This window comes from Lepidochelys kempii, chromosome 1 (assembly GCF_965140265.1).
Source record: "Lepidochelys kempii isolate rLepKem1 chromosome 1, rLepKem1.hap2, whole genome shotgun sequence".
Taxonomy (NCBI): Eukaryota; Metazoa; Chordata; order Testudines; family Cheloniidae; genus Lepidochelys; species Lepidochelys kempii.
Window position 1 is genome coordinate 249,573,877 of NC_133256.1, and position 19,197 is coordinate 249,593,073.

Here is a 19,197-nt window from a genome sequence, read left to right on the forward strand (position 1 = left end):
CACATAATAACCAGATGAAGGAGGAGGAGATGGAGGCGCCCCTTTTACTAATTAGCCCAGTGATTTACAGGTACTTGGGATGTGGGAGACATGGATTCAGTTTCCTCCTCTGTCAGATGTAGAGCAGGGCTTTGAACTTGTGTCTCCCACATCCCAGGTGAGTACCACATCATCTTCTCTACCCTCAGCCATTTTGTGAATCTAGCCAAAAAATTTTCTGGCTGAAACTATTCAGTGAATTCATGTCACATTCACAAATTGTTTCAGGTTGACCAGAACGGTATTTTTAGGTGAATAAACTATTCATCTGAAAATTTCACCTAGCTCTACTCTAGAGTTAAATAACCACACCAATTACTAACATTTATGTAGCAATTAGTTTGTGAAGATTCCAAAGACTCTGTCTTTTTGCAAGCAGTGCCTTTAAACATCATATACTAACACTACACAGTAGTTCAGGGCAGAAAATGAAAAATGTGTATTACCCACCCACCTTGTTTCTCTCATTCATTTAAAAATAGACAGGAACTTTAAATAGGCAGAAAATAATTACACAAGTGGGATTTAGCCAGCACATTGCAAAAGAAGGTTTTAGCAGACAGCGGATAGATAACATCAGAGACAGAAAACATCCCAACTTTTAAAAATTGATATTGACACTTAAGATCATTACTTCATAAGACAAAATTTGTGTTTTAAACTCTTTTATGTGTGTTTCCCAATACATTTTCCATCTTATTTGTAAGATGCCATTAAATATTATCTATTTCTTTACAATAATTTTTAAAATTTTATTTTGTGATTCATTAAAATATCCTACTATATGCTCCCTGATAGTAATCATCTATGATGTGAAAGTTACTGTGGCCCCAGTCCTGCACTCATTGAAATCAATGGCAAAATTCCAGTTGACTTCAATGTGATAGGATTATTTTCTAATAAAAAGAAAAATGCATGCCAAATTTATCTTGATAATAACATTGAAATATATGCATTCCAGAAGTCTTAGTATACAGCATTATATCCTAAACCTTCTCTCAGATTATTGGAATTTTGAGATAAACTAGCCATTAAAACCACTGTTATGATATAGTCTTTACACTTTCTAAATCTGCACACATTTTTCTTACCAGAACAGAAATAAAAATATTGGGAACACAGTCTGTGGACAGAAAACCAGTGTCATTTGTTAACTTAAAGAAATAAGCAAACAACCTTTATAATTGTGCTTAAGTAGTAACTTTTATTAAATGATGCGCTATTGAGATAAATTCACTCTCAGAAGGATATTAATTTCAAGGTTAATTCTTTCCTAGGGGTGCATTTTTGCACATTGTACTATGACTCAACAGCAACCACAATGCGAACAGAAAAAAAAATACTTCTGAAAACTTTTAAGGGTAAAGTGTATGCAAATTCTAAGGTGAAATCCAAGTGTCATTGAATTAACTGCCATTGACTTCAATAGTGCCAGGATTTCGCCCCTAATGTTTACTGTCATCACCCCAACAATAGAGCATTTTCTTCTATGTACTGTATATTGTAATAAAATTTTCTTGTGTTAAGAAGACCTTCTAGAAGGGACTGCATCTTTAAAAAGGCTACAATCACATTTTAAAAGTGTACAAAGTATTTTTTCTTTTTTTCTGTCTGACTTCTCCCTTTGCTGACACACAGAGGTTAAACTTAAGTGTAATGCTTTGCTAGCTGGTATCTGACACAGCTATGCATTGTTAAATGCAGCACACTCAACAATGCAAATCTTTGTTTTATATTTATAACAGAGATCAGCACAAGCCCTTTGTTTTTTACACATACATATTACTCAAACCCAAAAACAAAGCCCTTTGTGTTGATTGGCTTAAGTGAATTTGTGTTCTAAAATATAACACAAATCTTAGCAAATTAATGTATGCAATCTACAAAAATTTGCCTTAAAAGTATAACAGCAAGCAATACAAACCTTTGTGTTTATTTTTCACAAGTGCTCGTTATGGAACCATAACTTGTGTGGAAACGAATACAAGTTTGTGTTGATTTTATACCATTATTTGTGTGCCTAGACAGTATTGCATATACAGGACATCTAGAGTGTTTGCAATGTGTGTTGTCCAAGTCCCTCTGTATTAAACAAAGATTTGATCTTTTTTTTATTAACAACAGCGGTGAAGGACAAGAGGATGCAGGAGAACTTGACTTTAGTGGTCTCCTGAAACGTAGGTGAGAACCAAGTGATGAAGTGAGCAGGTGTGGATTGGAAACCATTAGGTTCATACACAGAAAGAGTCAGGTTTAGCATTAATCATTTCTCAAGAATTTTATTATCTTACTTTCTTCTGATATTCCTAACCTTTTATTATTTGAGTCTGAAATGCAAAAGTTCAACTAATCATATCATGTAAACATAGTAGGCAGGAAAGAAGCCTCAGATATGAGTGGTGTCAAAGATTTTAGGTTGTGGTGCACTTTCTTAATGGAACAAATCAATAGTATTAAGTCTACATGCTATTTCTTTGTGTTTGCATGGAGTTTTTTTCCTATGCAGGGATGAGCAGGTTGGAAAATTGAGTCTGGTGGGAAAGTAAGAAACTATAGGGGTTAAGCTGGCCCTTTTGGGCACACTTTAAATTAACTTTAGCAAATATCCTCAGACTGGAAATTACATACAATACTTTCAAAATGTAGGCATTTCTGTTATTTCCAAGGGGTTTTCTAGTTCAAGATGTGCAAATCAGGGAAGAAGGATTTTTTTTTTAGATGATCACTGACTCTTCTGCTCTTTCCTTCTCCATGCCCCAGCTAGAGAATGCTGTAAACTTATTATTTATTCAGAATTATGTGCTCTTTCATCATCTGACCAAAGAGCAACAAGCAGGTTGTTCAAAGAACAGGCAGGTATGTTATTGAGACAGTGAGGTCCTAAGGAAAACTTGATAGCCTCTTACAAAAATGAGGGAAAATTAGCTTTCAGATGATATGCAGCATGACTTTGCAGTTCTAATACCCAAAAAGGAGCTAACATCAAACTGTTCGTACATGCACACCAAACCTTTAGGTATATGAACAACAAGTGTTCAATGTTAATTTGATTTTCCTTCACGAGATGGCAGCTAAAAATATTAGGCATCTGCTCCTCAAGACCCCATTTAAAGTTTGGATGCTAATAGGACAGTCCCATCCCTCCAGGTTTCTAGACCTTGGACCCAGTTTTGCCCTTGGATATAGTATAGTGCAACTTCCATTGATGTCAATGAGAGATGTAAATGAGAGGAGAGCATAGAATCATAGGACTGGAAGGGACCTCAAGAGGTCATCTAGTCCAGTCCCTTGCACTCATGGCAGGACTAAGTATTATCTAGACCGTCCCTGACAGGTGTTTGTCTAACCTGCTCTTAAAATCTCCAATGATGGAGATTCCACAACCTCTCTAGGCAATTTATTCCAGTGCTTAACCACCCTGACAGATAGGAAGTTTTTCCTAATTTCCAACCTAAAACTGCCTTGCTGCAATTTAAGCCCATTGCTTCTTGTCCTATCCTCAGAGGTTAAGAAGAACAATTTATCTCCTTCCTCCTTGTAACATTTACATACTTGAAAACTGTCATTATGTCCCTCTTAGTCTTCTCTTCTCCAGACTAAACAAAATCAATTTTTTCAATCTTCGCTCTTAGGTCATGTTTTCTAGACCTTTAATAATCTTTTGTTGCTCTTCTGTGGACTTTCTCCAATTTGTCCACATCTTTTCCGAAATGTGGTGCCCAGAACTGGACACCTCCAGTTGAGGTGTAATCAGCACAGAATAGAGTGGAAGAATAACTTCTTGTGTCTTGCTTACAACACTCCTGCTAATACATCCCAGAATTATGTTTGCTTTTTTTTTTTTGCAACAGCATTACACTGTTGACTCATATTTAGCTTGTGATCCACTATGACCCCAGATCCCTTCCCACAGTACTCCTTTCTCATTTTGTACGTGTGCAACTGATTGTTCCTTCCTAAATGGAGTACTTTGCATTTGTCCTTATTGAATTTCATCCTATTTATCTCGGACCATTTCTCCAGTTTGTCCAGATTATTTTGAATTTTAATCCTATCCTCCAAAGCACTTGCAACCCTCCCAACTTGGTATCATCCGCAAACTTTATAAGTGTACTCTCTACACCATTATCTAAATAATTGATGAAGATATTGAACAGAACCAGACCCAGAACTGATCCCTGCGGGACCCCATTCATTATGCCCTTCCAGCATGTCTGTAAACCACTGATAAATACTCTTTGGGAACGGTTTTCCAACCAGTTATGCACCCACCTTATAGTAGCTCCATGTAGGTTGCATTTCCCTAGTTTGTTTATGAGAAGGTCATGCAAGACAGTATCAAAAGCTTTACTGAAGACCAGATATACCACGTCTACCACTTCCTCACAAGACTTGTTACCCTGTCCAAGAAAGCTATCAGGTTGGTTTGACATGATTTGTTCTTGACAAATCCATGCTGACTGTTACTTATCACCTTATTATCTTCTAGATCTTTGCAAATTGATTGCTTTATTATTTGCTCCATTATTTTTACCGGTACAGAAGTTAAGCTGACTGATCTGTAATTCCCTGGGTTGTCCTTATTTTCTTCTTTATAGATTGGCACTATATTTGCCCTTTTCCAGTCTTCTGGAATCTCTCCCATCTTCCATGAATTTTCAAAGATAATCACTAATGGCTCAGATATCTCCTCAGTCAGCTCCTTGAGTATTATAGGATGCATTTCATCCTATGATGACTTAAAGACATCTAATTTGTCTAAGTCATTTTAAACTTGTTCTTTTCCTATTTCAGTCTCTGATCCTACCTCATTTTCACTGACATTCACTCTATTAGATGTCCAGTCACAACCAACCTTCTTGGTGAAAACTGAAACAAAGAAGTCATTAAGCACCTCTGCCATTTCCACATTTTCTGTTATTATTCCCATCTCCACATTGAGTAATGGGCCTACCCTGTCCTTGGTCTTCCTCTTGCATCTAATGTATTTGTAGAATGTTTTCTTGTTACCCTTTATTTCCCTAGCTAGTTGTTTTGTGCCTTGTTTTGTGCCTTGGCCTTTCTAATTTTGTCCCTACATACTTGTGTTATTTGTTTGTATTCATCCTTTGTAATTTGACCTAGTTTCCACTTTTTGTAGGACTCTTTTGATTTTTAGATCATTGAAGATATCCTGGTTAAGCCATACTTCCCATCTTTCCTACACTGTGGGATGCATAATTTCCTACACATGCATAATTGAAGGGAGAATTTTCTTTAATCTCTGCTAGCACTCACCTCTGACTAAGAAAAAAACACATGCCATTAAATACATTAAAGATTGTGACGGTCTTAGATAGTATGATAACAGGGGCCATATAAATAACTTAGATATCTGAATAGCTAAACTTTGTCCTACAAGAAAAATAAAAATACACAATAAAACCAAGAGCAGTTTCCAGCTTAACCAGTGGCAGAGCTTCCATGGGACCAACTTTCAGTGTATAGTAGAAGCAGGATGTGGAAGAATTGTTTGAATTGATTCATATCCACCAGGTCTCCATTTTTTATCCTCTCTTCATTCCTAACTAGGAACTTCAATTTGATGTGTGTTCATTTAACTATCCTACTGAAACAACACGTAACATGACCATTCTGATTGACTGTCTTGGGGTACTAATATATGGATTGCATATGGGGAGGCTTCATTGTTTTTGTGGTAATGTGAAATTGTGACTATCACGTCACTAACATAAATAATTCATTGTTTTATATGATAAAAATATATATTAATAGAAACAGTATAACTCTTGTGTGGTTAATGGGGAAACCAAACCAACCTGTTTTTAAACAGAATAAATTTTATATTGATAAGACCAGTATTTTGCCTCCACATTTAAGCTTCTGAAATTCAATATATATTTTAACAAAAGTCTAAATGCATAGAGTCTTAATGCTGCTTTTAAAAATTATTTTGTGACACTCTCATAGGAAGTCAAACCAGGAAGCCATCTTATTGACATACTGTGTGAGGTGGTATGTCTCATCATAGCAATGGGTCAATAATGCCACGAAATTCCAAAAGGTGCCAGATCTCAAAGAGATTCAAACATTTATACTTTTTTATAATACATTTTTCAACGAAATGCACATCTCTCGGGTGGGGGAAATTGGATGAGATTGTGGTCTAGATAATTTACAATGGATCTGCCTGGAAAGTAATAAATGTTGTTTGCCCACTATCCACAGGTACAAATATTATAGTCTCAGAACAGAGTGTGGTTGTTCAAAGTGTCAAAATTTGTTCTTAGTTATGCAAGTTATGTTCTTAGTTATGAATAGAGAGGCTGGAATAATTGTTTAATTATTTGAAAATCTGGACATGCTCATCCTAATTGTCAACCACTGCCTGATTTTAACGGGGCACATTATCATCTCAGTTCATGTGGATGTGTGTGTGTAACTCTCATTAGCATTGATAGGAGTTGCACAGCTAATGGCCAGCGCAATGAGATGAGAATTCTATCCCTTAGCGCGTGTCAGCTTTTACATATGTTTGCAAGCTGGGTTTGACCTGACCTCATGCAGGAGGAATCTCATTGAAACACGACTGTTTTCAGTAAGTAGTCAGCCTCCATAAATCATAAGCACAAAACTAAAATTTAAGATATAAAATACCGTGCAATGCCAGTCTTTATATTATCTTATGAGTAATACTACCCACCATGAACATTTTGAACCATCTTTAGTTATTTCTTAAAAATACCACTGAACTACTATAAAAGCTTTAGAAACTAACAAATTTATTTGACCATAAGCTTTCGTGAACTAAAGCTCACTTCATTGGATGCATCTGATGAAGTGAGCTGTAGCTCACGAAAGCTTATGCTCAAATAAATTTGTTAGTCTCTAAGGTGCCACAAGTACTCCTTTTCTTTTTGCGAATACAGACTAACACGGCTGCTACTCTGAAACCTATAAAAGCTTGTAAACTTTCTGGATTATATAACGGTATAGTACTGTTCCCTAGTCACTGGCCCAACCCTGCTAGACTTCTCAGAGATCCCATGATTTCTCTATACCATAAGGCAATAAAAGCTGAAGTTTCTTTTATTTTTCCATACATTTGTGTTCTTGCTCTGTTGCCAAAAGTGCTGATTCCACCAGAACCTGTCAAATTTTATCAGCCAGGATTGGTCTCAGCCAGGATGTGCTTCTGGAAAAGAAGGGTCAAGACCTTTGCTCTCTCTTTCCTATGCCCCTAAATTATACTAGCAGCTTTCTTTTTCTGAGATAATCAGTGGATCTCATCAAAATTATAATCTTATCCAGACTGCCCCATTATTCCTGCATTTAATGCTTGCCAGTTTCAAAATGGTTAACTAGTTTTTTTATCAGCTGACTCTGTTGACTCAAATACAGACTTTGAAGCTAACTACAATAAATATGATACTCTAGCTTGTTTAATATGAAATCTGATAAGCTTGAACAAACAGAACTAACTCTAGAGATCTAAGAAAATGCTTCCCATTACTAAAAATCACGGTAGGTACAGAGGTCAACATATTTGTGTCATGAGTACAGATGTCAGTGGACGCATAATACCAGCCTTGTACCAAATTTAACCCCAGTCCTGCAGTCTGATAAATACAGATGTCAGCGATGGGGACATGGGTGGTCATGCCTACTGGCTGGAGCAGGAGTCAACCTAGTGGTTAGAACAGGAGTCAGTAGCCAGGAATAGGAGCCCAGGATCAGAGCTGGACTCAGAGACCAGAAAACCAGAGTCAAGGGTCAGAGCCAAAGTCAGGAATCGGAGTAGAGGGTCAGAGCCAGGTGACCTGGAGTGAGGCATTGCAGGGGCAAGGCTGGGGCCAAGGCAGGAGCAGGGCTGAAAACAAGCAGGTACAGGAGCTAATGCAGCTGTGGGCAAATACTTTGAGCAGCCATTGGACAAATGCTGCTGCTGTGCTTAAGAGCATACCTGTTGGTTCCTTCAGCTAACTGATTCATTTACAAATCCTCTGTTGCTCAGTAGGGAGGTGTAGCTCGCTGGTCCCAGGTTCAGCTGCGAACCCTAATTCCTGACAGCTCGCCTGGGACCAGTGAAAAGTTCCTAGTATATCTACCATATGGATATTCTCTTCTGGTTCCCAGGATGGGTCTTCCAGACCATAACCTTCCCAATAACCAAGTATTAGACTTTCCCTCAAACTCACCTGGAGTCAGGGATTTTTTGAACTACATACTCATCTTGCCCCTTAATGGATATGGGTGTGGGCAGGGGATTGGACAGGCAGGGAACAGGTTCTCTGTGCGTGGCTTGAGAAGGGAGGTATGGAACATGGATTAATTTCCAGTGACTTGGTAAGCTGTAGCTTGAAAGAGACCAAGTTGTTCTGTTCTATGATCATGAAGAGCCCTATGCATCAGTGATCCAGTTTAGCTGAGGGGTGGATGGATTTAAGGTTCTGGAATGGACACCCAGATCTTGTCTCCTATTGCAAGGTTGGGAACGTCTGGATGGCCCTCATTGGCATGGCATTTATAGGCTTCCTTAGAGGTGCTTAGGTGCTCTTGGAGCTCTTGTTGTATCTGATGCAGATGGGTGACCAGGTCCACTGCTGTGGATACCAGGGAGACTGTGGGCATGGAAGCGAGGATGGAATCTGTAACTAGCATAAAACAGGTTTTGCTGAGTGGAGGCATGGGTGGAAATGTTATAAACGAACTCTGTGTATGGTAACAAGGGAAGACAATCGTAGTGTTGGTAATTTAAGCATCAGTGGAATCATTTTTCCAAGATCTGGTTAACATGTTCTGTCTGCCCATTGGGGTGAGGGTGATATAAGGGACTCCACACCAAGGATCTTGAAGAAAACCAGGAAAAAATTGTGGAGCTTGGACTTACACGACACCAGAGGGCAAACCATGAAATCAGAAAACAGTTTCCAAGAAGAAGCTAGGGCGAGAAGGAATGAAATGCTCCATCTTGGTTAGAAGATCAACCACAACCAATATCACCTTGCACCCATAGTAATTCTAGTATAAAGTTCAGTGATACAGTGGACCAGGGTTGTGGCAGAATGGGCAAGAGCTGGAAGAGTTTGAGTGGCTTGGAGCATGGCTTCTTGGTCCAGGAGTAAAGAGTTCAGGAGTTTATGTAATTCTGGACATCAATGCATAGGCCTGGCCACAAGAAGCTTCATGAAATAAGGTTCAGGGTTTTAGCTTGGTCAAAGTAGCTGGTGAGTGGTGTATCGTGACATAATTTTAGAATTAAGAGGATAAAGTGTCCTTCTGGAACATAGACCTGTTCCTTGTAACCGACTGTCCCGTCCCTCAGTTGAAATTCTGAGTTGGTGGGGAAACAGTGGTATTTAAGATCTGACAGAGGTGGGTGCCAAACAGGTCATGAGACAAGAGAGATTGGATGGAGGACATCAGGCTACTGTCCACAATACCACTAATAAAATTAGATGATTTAAGGACCATGGAAGGGGGTTCTGAGTCCGTTACGAGGTATTCATCTTCGCAGGATAGGGCATACACCTTCCCATTTCTTACCCTTGAGCAGTAGAACACCATGAAGTTGAACCTGGAAAAGAATAGGAATCAGCAAATCTAGTGTTGGTTAAGGCACCTGGCCATGGCAGAGGAATTCCAAGTTCTTGTGGTCTGTAAGAACCTACACCAGAAACTCAGCTTCTTACAGGAGATGGTGCCATTCCTTAAAGGCTGTCTTGATTGCTAGTAGTTCTCTACCCCAGATATTGTGGTTCTTTTCTTCTGGGGTTAGTTTACAGGAGTAGAAAACATGAGGATGAAGTTGATTATACATGCCCCTTTGCTCAGATAGTTTGTCTCCAATGGCAAAGTTGGATGCGCTGGTTTCTACTATAAATGGACCAGGTGGAGTTGGAGTGGACCAGGATGGGTGCTGATGTAAAAGCCCTCTTCAAGTGGTCAAAGATGAGTTGAGCCTTTGGGGACCAGAAGGACTGAGCTCCTTTCCAGAAGAGTGCCATCAGTGGAGCTATCAGAAAAGTTTCAAATGTACTTCTAGTGAAGGCTGGCAAAGCCTCAGAACTGCTGCACCCCACCATGTGTCCCTTGGTCTGTCCAGTTAGAGATAGTGGATACCTTGCAGGGCCATGGTTAGTTCCCCATGGGAAATAATATTACCTAGGAACTCGATCATATTCTGATCAAATTCACGCTTTTCTAATTTTTCATAGAGATGATTCAGATGAAGCCTCTCCATGACGTGGCACGCATGTTGATCATGAAGAGTCTGGTCTTCAGAAAACATGAGGCTATCATTGAGTTATACAACAAGAAACTGATACAGCACCTCTATATTTATATCATTGATAAAATGTTGGAAGGTCACTGGGGCATTGCACAGTATGAAGGGCATCACCAGATATTCCAGTGTCCATACTGGGTGTGAAAGGCAGCATTCCACTCATCCCCTTCCAAAACCAGAACCAGGTTTTAGTCTCCATGGAGGTCTAGTTTGGTAAAAACCCTGGCAGAGCGAAGTTGCTCAAAGTATTTGTTGATAAGCAACAGGGAGTACTGATTCTGAATGGTTATTTTATTCAACTCCCAGTTGTCCGCACAGTACCACAGAGAGTCATCTTTCTTGGCCACAAAAAAAAGATGGGACATAGAAGGACAGATGATCCCCTTTTCCAGGTTCCCTCAGAGATAGACTCTGAGTGTCTGTAGTTCTGGTTCAGCAAGAGAGTAGACACACCCAAAGGGAGCCTCGGCTCTGGGCTGAAGGTTTATAGGACAATCATAGCACCAACGAGAAGGCAGGACATCAGCCTTCTTGCTGTTGGGGCCAGCAGGGACACCTTCAAGCTGGGTCCCCCTGTTCCAAAGTCTTTAGGGTGGGGCTGGACTCACTCAGAGGGAGAAACTCTAATCTACAACTGGGCTCAGGAAAGCAGGACTGCTGGAAGTACAGGGAATTAAAATGCACCATGCTTGATCCCCAAATGATGTGGGGATTGTGTGTCACAAGCCATGTGATGCTAAGAATGATTGGAAAGTGTGGGAAATGTACCAAACCAAACTGAAAGGACTTATGATGACCCTGATGGGTGGTGACCTCCAAGGGTGACCTCCTGTGTGACTGGGCCTAAACGTAGGGGAGAACTGTTGATGGTCTCCATGCAGTCATGGCCTTATGCAGTGTCAGAATCTTGTGTTTTAGGGAAAATTCTAGGTCCATAAAATTCCTGGAGGCACCAGTGATTCCAGGCTGAGCTCTGTCATTGGGGATGTCATAGACAGAGCAGGAGCTGAAGGTGTGTTGAGCATTGATTAGATGCCATCAAGGTGCCTGAGGACCACTGTAGGAGCCATGAATGGGAGCAAAGGGGAAGTGCTAGCCTCACCCAGATCCCTCTACTGGTGCTGGAACCTGGCATTTTCTCTACCATCCCTTTGCCATACAACTCAAGGCAAAGTGTCTTGGTCCTCTGCAGTAGAGGCATAGCCCTGATGTCCCATGTTGATCTTTCTCTGCATCAGAGAGATGGAGTCAGGCTGTGTCCAGTTGCATGGACTCAGGCTGTGGGTGGGTATGGAAGGTTTTCTGACCGATGCCAAGGAGCCACTTCTTTTCTTGTTGGCATGCCCACAGGCAGTTGTCTATCTTAATGCGAAAAAGGCATCCAAGTTGGTCGGAGCTTCCGCGCACACAAGCTTGCCTTTGATCTTGTTGTTCAGATGGAGCCAGAAATGGTAGCACTGTGCAGCTTTGTACCACTTGGTGTCCGTCACCAGGTGCTGAAACTCCGTAGCTGATTGGTTGGCATCCCAGTCTCAGGGTCTGGAGCATAGCTTGTGCCATGAATGTTCAATTTGAGTCATCAAAATTATTTCCATGACGTAGACAGAATTCTTGAATTGGCCCAAAAAAGGGCTGTATTTTTCCCATAGTGGAGAGGCCCAGACCTGCACCTCCCTGGTCAGCAAACTGATGATGAGCCCCACTCTGGACCAATCCATGGGGTAAATTCGCAGGCATAATAGAAACAGGAGCCGACAATGGTTCAGGAAGTCACAGAACTTTCCATGGTGTCCATCAAACTTGCCTGGTAAATGAATCTTCAATTTTTTAAGGTCCTTGTGCCAGGCTTGAGTATGTAAAGGCAGTGTCTGCTCCTGCATAGTGCTAATCTGGGTTTGTAAATTCTGCAAGGCAGCGACCAACACCAACAAAGGGATGTTAGTTTCTGTGGCATCCATCCTGGAAGAGGAAGCTACCCCAATTTTGGTTTTGGGCTGTGCAAACTGTCAGAGACCAGAATGTGGGTGGTCATACCTAGTAATTAGAGCAGGAGTCCAGCCTAGTGAAGGACCTGGAGTCAGTAGTCTGGAATAGGAACCTAGAGTCAAAAGTCAGGAATTGGAGCTGAGGGCCAGAGCTGGCTTACCTGAATTGAGGCAAGGCAGAAGCAGGGCTGGGGCCAAGCCAGGAGCAGGAACTAATGCAGCTGTGGGCGAATGCGTTGAGCAGCCATTGGCCTAATGCTGCTCCTATGTTTAAGAGCACACCGTTGGTTCCTTCAGGCAGTCTGGCCAATCAGGTAATTCTCTTGCAAGCCAAGTGTGATTCAGCTACAAGTCCTCTGTTGCTCACTAGGGAGGTGAAGCTAGTCTGTCCCAGGCTCAGCTGCAAGCACTAATTCCTGACAACAGGTGTGCCCTTATGCCGATGACTTCAGTGAGGTTCTGTGTGTGTCCCTGCTACCAGAAACAATTGCAGAATTGTGGTCTACATCCAAAGAATAAAGGCCTCTTTTATAACTATAGAATTTATACACTACACTGTGATCTCAGTTATGTAGGTGTAAATCACAAGTGACTTCACTGAAGTCAATGAAGTTACAGCAGTATGAGAAACTGGTTTATGTGAGATCAGAATCAAGCCTTATTATACTACTGTATTTTCAAATATTTTTTCCTTAGGATGTAAAATTTCCCACAGATTGATGATATTGGACATCCCAAAAAAGAACCTTGGATTCAAACTTCTCCAAAATACAGGAGAAGTTTGGATCAGGATCTGAATTTCATAGTTAGCCATCCGTCTATAAGAGACAAAACCAGAACCCTTGATTTAGTTACCTCATGTTCTGTGAAAAAGTTTGAATCCAGAACTAACCTCAGGTTAGGTTTGAATCCAGAACCCAGCTCCGGTCCATCCTTAAGTGAATCAAAACTTTGATTTAAATCTTCAAATCTTAACCAAAACTTTTCTAATCTCACCATAGATTTAATACCCACTTGTCCCTTTCTTTTCTAGTGCACTGAAGTCTCATTAACTATACTACATAAAAAAATTATTTTTTTACTACTGTTAGGGAGATTAAACAAGAGGAAGAGCCAGATATAGATGTGTGGGAGCTCCTGAAGAATGCTAATCCCAATGAATATGAGAAGATTGCATTTCAGTATGGTATCACTGATCTGAGAGGCATGTTAAAACGTCTGAAACGCATGCGCAGAGAAGAGAAGAAGAGTGCAGGTATGACTTCTTGCGAGAGAGGGTGAGGCAAAGTCTGTGAAATATATGGGGACAAAGCTCTAACCTGATTTACACACAGTGAAACCCCACTCAAGTTGTACAGGGAGTAAACCAGAGGCAGGTTTTGGTTCACAGTGCTTAACATAAAAGCCACATACCATTCGGTATTTATCACTAATGTCCTGTGTGCCAAATTGCGGTTCTTAATTGAGCACAACTCCCATTGACTTGCAAGGGAGTTTTGCTTGGTTAAGGACTGCGTAATTTAGACTCTATGTTAGGAGTAACACTTTAGTATTCCTCAACTTTAATAATCTAAACATCTTATTTGCTCTTCGTCATTTATTTTTGTACTTAATTTTGAAACTTCGCTCAGCTTCACTGAGATCCTGGCTAGTGCGCAAACATTCCTTTGGGTGCAGGGGTAGGCTGATTCAGGACTGTCCTTCCCCACCCAAGATGCTTAGTAATGCAAATAGTGCAACATATGTACATTCACACAATTCTGTCCAAGGTAACTGTCTGGCAGGTGCTTGTATACCGGGGCACTTCTCAGGTTAATTCCAGATACTTGTGTTGCTCCATTGGTTCCTCAGAGAATTCCCCTTGTGTCAAAGATGTCTCTCTCCCAGAACACAGGTCAGGAAGCATTCCCAGAGAAAAGGGAGCATGGCCAAGGCCTTATTGTATCCCAGTGATCCCTATCTATTGGATCAGTCCACTGGGGCCACTGGCAGATGGATGTAAGTTAGAGCAGTCTTTAAAGTGCTCTAACTTATGCCAGAGACTGGAGAAACCCCTGGCCAGTAACAGTATTGAGGGACCATAAAGATGATATAAGGGCCACCTTTGCTCAATCTCTCTGGTTCTGCATTGAGCACAGTTTGGCCACACCAGATATTCTAGGCCAATAAATCCAGAAATAATGTACATTTATTTAACTATGTCGAGTACTACCAGAAGTAAAATAAATGGTTCTGCTGCTTCAGTCTTGCTTGGAAATTTAAAATTATCTACTGTCATTTACACAATCAGAGATCCATTTTTTTTCCTTGACTGTTAAAAGCAATTGGATTTAAACTGTCCCTTCGTACTATAATATGGTTCAACTCTTCTAACATACAAACTCATAATGAATGTAATAGAAAAGGTCATTCTCTCACTCCTATTTACCTTTTCATACAACATAAACAAGGGGACAGTCCATGTAAATGAAGAGCAACATATTTACAGTTAATAAAAAGAAATACTTATGGTATTTTTTTAAAAATAGCATTTAATTAATTTGTAGAATTTATTGCCAAAAGATATTATTGAAGTGATGAACTTAGTGTGATTCAAAAAGGGATTAAGCATATGTCTGAATAAACTTGCTCTAAACTGGCACAAAAATTTACATACAACATCAAATCTCTGCTTCTGGATAGAAGTCAGCCACCAAATTCCTGAGGTCAGGGAGAAGTTACCCATCTCCATCACCATAGCCATGTTATTGCACAATTGACTTTTATGGGTACTGTTTCTCATCTGATGAAGCATCTGGCACTGGCCAGTGTTGAAGGAGAGAGTATTGGACTAAATGGGCCTTTGATCTGTACCACTATGGCAGTTCCTCTGTTCGGTGGAACTCTATCTAAAGGGGGAGAGGCAGGGGGAGCCATGCAGGGAGAATCTTCAGCTCCCCTCCCAGTCCTGGTGCAGGAGCAGTGCTGGGAATCAAAGCAGGAACTGCAGAGTTGGCAGGAACAGCTTCACCCCAGCTACACATAAGGACATTTGAATCTTTTAGCAGGAAGAATGGGAAAGGAATACAAACTGCTCCAAGGGGTGAAGGACCAGGATGTCCCTCAGCACCTGCAGCAACTCTGATTAGCTGCCTTTTCTATTCTCCCACTCTCTGGGGAGAGGCTGCCTAACCAATGAGGTTTTTTCTGCTGCTGGGGTTTTCCTTGCAGACCTGTAGGAGAGTCTGAAAACCTATAGACCTTGGGGAAAATCTTTAGCTTTGGCAGATCTGTAGAGACCTTTCTTCTCACCCCCCACTAATTGCACTATAAACTGAGTATCAGTTTCAGGGTAACTGCACCTGTATCCCCACCTCCATGGTCCACTCCAGGAGATCCCAGTCAAGTTTCAGGTGTTCAGCTGCCACCTGTCTCTGGGAAGGAACCCTGCTGCCACTCCCTTCTGAGAGGGGGTTTTAAGGCTGCACAACTTCCTGCCTTACTCTGTGATATTCCCAGCAAGCCAGTTTGCCTTACAGTCAGTGCCTGTGCATTGTTTTTTCTCTCTGTGGGCTATGAACAATGTATAGAAAACAATTACAAGTTACCACACAGCTCTTGCTAAGCAAGCACATTTATTCTTAAGGTAAAAGCATTACAGAGAAAACATAAAAAACAATGGAAGTTCCTATGCGTATGCTAAAAGCTTATCAGAGGTTACCCATCAGTTTTATGAGGCCCTAGTAAGCCAAAGTCTCTCCAATCCTTTTGCAAGGGAGAAGCCACCCTTTCCCCCTTAAAAAGAAGGTCCTGAGTCAGCTTAAACACACCGCTTTTAAGCCAAAATGTTTGTTTTCTTTGTTTTCATAGTCTCTAGAAACTCAGTTTGAACTGGAATATGTAAACCTCCCCAAGGGAAGATACCTTTCTGGAGGTGTTTACAACATGAGTGATTTACCTTACTCACCCCCTCCCGCATACATACACAGTTCTAGTTCCTGAAGGAGCTGTGGTAACCCTCCCTCCTGGAGTAGAAACACAATCATACATATAATCCCTGACCCACAGTGATACATAAATTTAATACAATCTGCTCCCCCCAAAGATACTGCATGAGGTTGCAATTGCTGTCACACCGAGACTGACTACACTGAAATTAGTTATGAACAATTTATCTGTGGGAACATTTTCTTCACTTTCAATCCACTGGGGACATGTTCCTCTGAGTCTCACTTCTGCGCCTGAATATAAATAAAAACCCAAAGTGAAATTCTCTTGAAACCTCTAGGCTTTACCTAGCCTTATGTTTAAATGAAGTGAAACCATACATTTTATATGATTTTTATACAAAGCCACAAATTGGCCCAAAATTATAACTCAGACCAGGTTTTGCTTAAGCAGATTTGCAAACCTGAATGAATCCTTTGGCAAACCTCATTAGAGTTTTGAGCTTGTAATGAAATTTGAAACTGGACTACTTTTGCCTGGTTTCAGGTATTTTTATAATGCTTTGCACAGTTCCACTATAAAAGGAACTGCAGTTTGCATATTCCAATCCGTTGAAACAATTTGGGACTTTCATTCACTCTTAGGCAAACCACAAAGTGCTCACTCTGACAACACGAAATTCAGTGGGAATTTTACCTAAGTAAGGACTTCAGGGTTGGCCTAAGTAGCAATAACAACAACAACAGAGAGTTCCATTGTAGTTAAGTTCATTATAAATGGTTCCATGTTATGTACTGTATCAGTCCCAGTTGGGTTTTGCATTATGCAATGTCCTTATAACATGCAAATTTTCATTTGTTTCTCCTCTTCTTTTCATACACCCTGCAACAGCTTTTTCCAAAATTCTGGATCCTGCATATCAGGTGGATAAAGGAGGTAAAGTAAGGTTTGTGGTGGAGTTGGCAGATCCAACGGTAGAGCTCAAGTGGTATAAAAATGGCCAAGAAATACGACCAAGTACAAAGTAAGTGATTTTTACTAAACACGTTAAATAAATTCCACACACTTTCTTGCTGAACTAACACATTGCATCTTCCCTTAATGCTGGATTTGTTTTGTGTAGATTTACCCCTCTTGGTGACCAAGCTCACACCAACTTCTTTTGCAGACTGTTTATCATAATCAAACTACATATAAGTTATATGCACGCTGTAAAGGTGCCAGTGAACTACAGTTCAAAGAACAATCCACAGTATGCTTCAGTATTAATATAGAGTGTTCTCTGCATCCCCAGGAATAGAGAGGAATGTAAAATATATTCCCACAACAAAACATACTGAACTATACTCTGCCCTCTAATCTGTAAGGGATTGGGAAATGGTATGGTCAGAATTACTCTATAGCGGTTCTGCAGCGTGACTTGAAGGAGAGATGGCTGGCTTTATATACCAGACCATGCGTCATGTCACCGGGAGGGTGGAGAGGAGTCTATAAATTAGGGGAGTGGTGGTTGGGAAGATAGGGGAGGGAGCAGGTATGGCCAATGCTCCTTGAATCAATTATCGCTTATGCTAAGGTCAGCACCACTTATTATCTATCAATGGATAAGGTCAAGGTGACCCTGCTCCCAGGAACAGCAAAATGTACTCCACTCAAAATCCCAGTACACTGCTTGCATTAGCCTGCCAAGAACATCCTTACCAGCAAGGCCCCTGTACAGAGGACTCAGTGAGTAGCTTTCCCTTCTCAGTATTAGCCGGTGCAGGATTTGGCCCAGTATTAAATGACCGCCATCATGCAGAAAGTCTAGGCGTTTTTTCTTTAATCCCTTAATCTGCCTTGACCAATTCAGGGTTCCACCACAGGCTGATTTGTGGACACCCATCCTGCAGATGCTGAACTGAAACCACCAACTCATTTCACACAGGCTGCAGAACCTCTGTCAAATGCTAATAAGTTTTGGTCATTACTGAGGTGAAGCAAATCTGAACCAGTGACATAAAGGTGAAATGCTCCATATCCTGTTACAACTCCCCTGAGCCATCTGGCCTACCGATAATGGTAACTTCTTCACCTCAGCTGTTATTGTACCTCAAAAACCTGTTAAGAGTGTCAGAATGAAGCCTAGGCTCCTGTTACTGGTTATTTTTACTTTTACTGGTCTAGGACTTCAGATACCCACTTTGTTCTGCTATCTTCAAGAGCCAGTTTACAATTATTTTTCCAAATAATTGTGGCTGGGATTTTCAAATGAGCCAAAGGAGTTAGGTGCCAAACAAACCTATAGCTTTTCTTGCTACTGGATATTTACTACCACATCTCCATCCTTGTTAAGGCTGGAGAAGACCTGTCAGGCCACCCACTCCAAAGCCATGCACAAAACAGGCTTTCCCCCCACAATAATCCCTTGAACGTTTTGTAGTTAAAAGGAGAACAAAAGAGACCAAGTTTTTCTAACTCTGGGTTGCTCTGTGCAAATTCAAACAGGTACATTTTTGAGCACAAAGGTAACCAGCGAATTTTGTTCATCAATAACTGCACAATGGCAGATGACGCCCGCTATCATGTGACGACTGGTGATGAGAAATGCTCCACAGAACTGTTTGTAAGAGGTAGCGTACATCATCTTGCTTTTTAGTTTTAATACAGCAGGCCAGATCCTTAACTGTTGTAAATCAGCATGGCTCAATCTATTGGAACAATGGTGATTTACATCAGGTGAGGCTCTGGCCCAGGGTGTGTCGGTATGTCCTATCCTCCCCATCCCCTACGATCTCTCTCTATCTCTTTGACAACCTTACTGATTCTTCTTTCCTCCACCTCTTAGTGTTTTAGTGGTAACTTCAGCGCATAGAAGTTTTGTGAAGCTGTGATCCTCTGTAGATTGCAACCTATTTTGGGGATCCACTGACTACAGTGTTAGCCTTCCTAGCAGCACAGAGATTTGATGATACTCAA

The 19,197-nt window shown here is 40.9% G+C and overlaps 1 protein-coding gene across 1 annotated transcript in view; it reads left to right on the forward strand.

Annotated features, from left to right (window-relative positions):
* MYBPC1 (myosin binding protein C1) overlaps positions 1–19,197 on the forward strand; it is a 192,443-nt gene that overhangs the window by 130,409 nt on the left and 42,837 nt on the right. Inside the window, exons 12-15 of the mRNA XM_073335999.1 lie at positions 2,164–2,220; positions 13,404–13,567; positions 17,131–17,263; positions 18,727–18,851. Of these exons, the coding sequence (XP_073192100.1) occupies positions 2,164–2,220; positions 13,404–13,567; positions 17,131–17,263; positions 18,727–18,851 (479 nt within the window). The remainder of the gene's footprint in view (positions 1–2,163; positions 2,221–13,403; positions 13,568–17,130; positions 17,264–18,726; positions 18,852–19,197) is intronic.